General features: G+C 39.6%; 1 protein-coding gene across 3 annotated transcripts in view; it reads left to right on the top strand.

Moving 5' to 3' along the window:
* Positions 1-4770, top strand: part of LOC116690124 (salivary glue protein Sgs-3) — a 14506-nt gene that overhangs the window by 3769 nt on the left and 5967 nt on the right. Inside the window, exons 4-5 of one of the 3 annotated variants that reach the window (XM_032516889.1) lie at positions 519-579; positions 2185-2398. The exons of the other annotated variants lie outside the window; for them this stretch is intronic. Of the exons in view, the coding sequence (XP_032372780.1) occupies positions 519-579; positions 2185-2251 (128 nt within the window). The 3' untranslated portion in view covers positions 2252-2398. Of the gene's footprint in view, positions 1-518; positions 580-2184; positions 2399-4770 lie in introns of those variants that run through there. 3 annotated transcript variants of the gene reach the window in all.

Genomic DNA, 4770 nt, shown 5'->3' with positions numbered 1-4770 from the left:
GGGAATTAAAAAGAACATTGATATAGGACAACGGATCAATTTGCTATTTTCTTAAAGAGGTCGACGCACACAACAACGCACAAGTATAGACTTCATAGCACTTACGTAGGCTACGCAAGACCATAAATCACGCTGTAGTCGTAGTTGTTGGTAAAGGTCCTTTATTAGATTAGATTAGATTAGATGAGACTTTATTCATCCCACAGTGGGGAAATTCCCTGGTTACAGCAGCATTTTCTACAATAAACAGCCAAAATTAAAGAAAACACACAAGAAAAACAGGGAAAAACAAGAGACAATGAGCAGAAGGTAAAGACTGAAGTAAAGTGGCGTCAAATAAAGGTTTTTTAAAGTGCGGTTGCCATAGTACAAAAAAAACAACATTGCGGTGTAAGTAAGCGACGTTATGATCATCAGATGAGAAATTTCACAGTTTCAGAAACATTTAGAAGTTACATATTGTTACTTTAATTGAGATATTGTGCATATTAAAAACCCATTCCTTGTCTCCCCCGAAGCCTTCATCGATGACGACATTTCCGACGACATCCGATGCTTCGTGAAGACCGGCCAGTGGGGGTGAGTTTCTGTACAAGTGGTCCTGTTAATGCAAGTACAGCTGGTTTAGTTATCAACCGTTTCTTTTAATTTTGCTGATTAGTGCGTTGGTTCAACTCTGCAGGGAGACCGGAAGATGTTGAATTGTTGCGATGTTAAATAAAAAAGGTTTAAAATAGAATATTTTAGTCAGTATTCGGGATGTAACGACGCATCGTGAAGCGGTTAAGAGATACCGTGTGACCATGGGGTGGAGCGAGGACCCAAACGCAGGGACGAGGAGGCAGGCGGGAGGAGGTGCACGTTTTTTTTTTTTTTTATCTAAAACACAGTCCAAAAACAAAAGGAGCAAAAGGCAAAGTCCAAGCAAAGAATCCAAACCAGGCCCAGGGGAAGGAAGGCGGTGCACAGACAGGGGAAACCTTACAGGGGAAAGCTCACGGAGGACAGCAGGAAGACCGGCAGGATCACGAGGACCGGGCACACCGACGAGGCAAAAGGATCAGACGAGGCACAAGGGCAGCACAGACGTTAAATACACAAGGTGATAACGAGAGGCAGGTGACAAGAGGGCAGGGAGGCAGGTGGAAAACATCAGGGAATCACAGGAAAGGGAATACACAGGAAGTAAACCTCAAAACAGGACGAGACAGAAACCCGACTTCAAAATAAAACAGGAAACAGAACATACAGACATTTAGGGGGACACGGAGACAACACAAGATTTGGGAGCATAAGACAACACAAAAAACAGGACAACAGCACCAAAAAGGGGCGAATAACCCCAAACTAAACCCCAAACCACAACATAACATGTTTAACTTTATATGGCATAGGGCGTGATTTACTTTAGATTTCACTTGTTTGACTTCAGACGTCACCACGTCCTTCTGAGTTTATTTATTCGATGAGAGTTGTTTTCTATTGAGTCATGTCGATGTGGGATTTGATCTAGAAATCTAATTGTTAACTTGTTAATTTTAAACTGCCTGATAATCAAGAATTAGAAGCCCAGAAGTAACAAATGCATGGACTAGTTTTTTCCGCCTCATTTTAAGACAGGATGTTCCTGATTTTTGCAATATTACGTAGGTGAAAAAAGACGATCCTTGAAATTTACTTTATGTGGGAATTAAAGGACATGTCCTGATCAAAGATAACTCCGAGACTCCTCACAGTGGTGCTGGAGGCCAGGGTGGTGCTGGAGGCCAGGGTGGTGCTGGAGGTCAGGGTGGTGCTGGAGGCCAGGGTGGTGCTGGAGGCCAGGGTGGTGCAATCCAGAGTAACTGTCTCTTTGGATAATGCGTCACGGAGGTGCTTGGGTCCCAGAACAATAACTTCAGTTTTATCTGAGTTTAACGTTAGAAAATGACAGCTCCTCCAGGTTTTAATATCCCGAAGGCACATTTGAAGTTAATTTTAAACGGTGTTTATATCCAGATCAAGTGCAGTCACAATGGAGATTACATTGTGTAGAAATTCTTCTAAACATGAGCATTTCAAGCATTCACCTTCAAACAATGAAGATCAAAGAAACATTACAGATATGGAACCACGTGCTGCTTATTGACTAATTAATATCTGCTGATTTTAACTAATTGTTTCACCTTTTCTTCGTCACTATAGGTCGTTTTTGAAGTCCGCCTCCCGCGAGTGCCGTTATAACACCAAGACCTTCTTTGCCGGGTGTTAACGAGCAGCCGACACGTTTTCTCCAACTCTCATTCTTCTACCTTCTATGTGACCTTTGACCCTCGGGGTTTCATCTCAAACACTGTGGAGCATGTCACAGTTTTTCGCTTTAATTAACCTGTGAGATTTCTCTAATAAAGTTTTGTTTTAGCTCCTTTGTGGGCGGAGTCTCCACCAAAAATCACTAGAACTTGGCGTTGAATTGACAAATGTCTCTCAGTAGAACAACTAAAAATTATTTTTGCTATTTTATGCTTTCTGTACCTTACCAATAAACATATTTTGAAATTTATGGTTTGTGTTTGAGAACATGTATCTAATAAAAACACTAAATCTGAAATCTCTGATCAGACTAATAATTCTTATAACCTTCTTTAACCCTCATGTTGTCCTCATGTTGTCCTCATGTTGTCCCCATGTTGACCTCATGTTGTTCCTCATGTGTCCTCCCATGTTGTCCTCATGTTGCTCCCATGTTGTCCTCATTGTTGTCCTCATGTTGTCCCATGTTGTCCTCATGTTGTCCTCATGGTTGTGCCATGTTGACTCATGTTGTCCCCATGTTGTCCTCATGTTGCTCTGTTGTCCCCATGTTGTCCTCATGGTCCTATTGTTGTCCATGTTGACCTCATGTTGTCCCCATGTTGTCCTCATGTGTCCCATGTGGTCCATCATGTTGTCCTCATGCTGTCCTATGTTGTCCTCATGTGTCCTCATTTGTTTCATGTTGTCTTCATGTTGTCATCAGTTGCTCTCATGTTGCCTCATGTTGTCCTATATCAATGTTTTTAATTCCCCAAAATAACATGATGATCCAACGCTCTTGCCAAGTACAAATCTCTACTTTCATTAATTTGGGTCTTATTCTATTTATAGCATTGTAAACAAAGGAAGTGTTGGTTGAATTAGATGAGTAAAAGGACATTTCCAGTCGTAATTATCCATCAACATCCATCCTTTAATTTTAGTCTCAATAATTCCTAATTTCTGCTTTTCTAACTCAAACATTAGGTATGATTTCCTGTGTTGTCTCCCGTCAAAATTGAAAATCAACGCTTTTTCTCATGTGTTTGTTCTTTTTTCTACACTTTTGACGCTTTTTTCAATGTTTGTCACTTTTTTTTGACATTTTCAACACTACGTAACATCAACTTATAAAGTTTAGTTTTACAATTATTTTTGGAATTTATGGTCAATAAACCTTATTTATAGGAAAATTTTAGATTTAATTTAATTAAAGACGGACTCACTAAAAGGTTTGTAAACCGATGTCATCAATGTTCATCAATGTCAATGTTTTTTGACGTTTTCAACACTACCCAACACTGTTAACTTTAGTTTTACAGTTATTGTTGGAATTTATGGTCAATAAACCTCATTTAAAGGAAATTATACCTAATGTTTGAGTTAGAAAAGCAGAAATTAGGAATTATTGAGACTAAAATTAAAGGAATGGATGTTGATGATAATCACAGACTGGAATATGTCAACTTTTACTCAACACTATTTCAACAACACTTCCATTTGTTTTACAATGCTATAAAATAGAATAAGACCCAAAATTAATGAAAGTAGAGATTTGTACTTGGCAAAGAGCGTTGGGTGGAATCAATCGCGTTATTTTGGGGAATTAAAAAGAACATTGACATAGGAAACGGGTCCATAATGGTCTACACTCAAATGATAATCTCATCAGTAGTAACCCTGTTCTTAGGGAGGTTTTTCTTGCTCCTCTTAACATCAGTTTCAAGATGGCCGCTACACTGCCACACTCCATAATTTACAGATAGAGTAGGTCTAGACCACACTCTACTATTTACAGATAGAGTAGGTCCAGACCATACTCTATAATTTACAAGGACCCAACAGGTCTAGTAGTTTCCTCCTCTGGTTCACTCTTCTTCTTGACCTTATTGTTACTGATGTCCCTGTTTATACTTGTCATTGCCCTTATTGGTAGTCGTTGGTTGGTGTGATAGAAGTAGACTAACGTGTGACAGTTAGACCCCAACTGAAGAAGCACCAACAGCCCTGATGTCGTTGATGATTTTTTTTTTTTGTGTCTCAGTGTCTCAGTTTTCACCTGCAGCTTAAAGGGGTCAGGATGCAACAGGAAGAGTCTGACACCAGCCCTGAATAGTGTGTTCTTTAATCCATGAAAGGTGAATACACACAGCACACTGTCTTTCCTTTGAAAACATGACACTATGTCCACTTGTCAACATTTTGCACCGGCTTGAACAGTAGCCTAGGCTATCCAAGTAAAAACAACCACAGGTAAAGTATAAACACAACAAACATAGTGTTACAGTCACTAAATTGCTTGGATTTCTTTATATTAGCAATATGGTTGCAAAGGCCACATTTGTAAGTACCCTTGAATGAATGATGAAGCCAAGTTGTCTTATTATTGGCTGGTAGATGGCTTGGCACTAATCTATCCCGTATACACTCCTAAAACTGTTGGGTTAAAAATAATCCAACTTGGGTCATGTTGGTAACCCAGTGCTGGGTCAAATA

This window comes from Etheostoma spectabile, chromosome 5 (assembly GCF_008692095.1).
Source record: "Etheostoma spectabile isolate EspeVRDwgs_2016 chromosome 5, UIUC_Espe_1.0, whole genome shotgun sequence".
NCBI lineage: Eukaryota > Metazoa > Chordata > Actinopteri > Perciformes > Percidae > Etheostoma > Etheostoma spectabile.
This window is presented reverse-complemented; position numbering and strand designations above follow the sequence as displayed.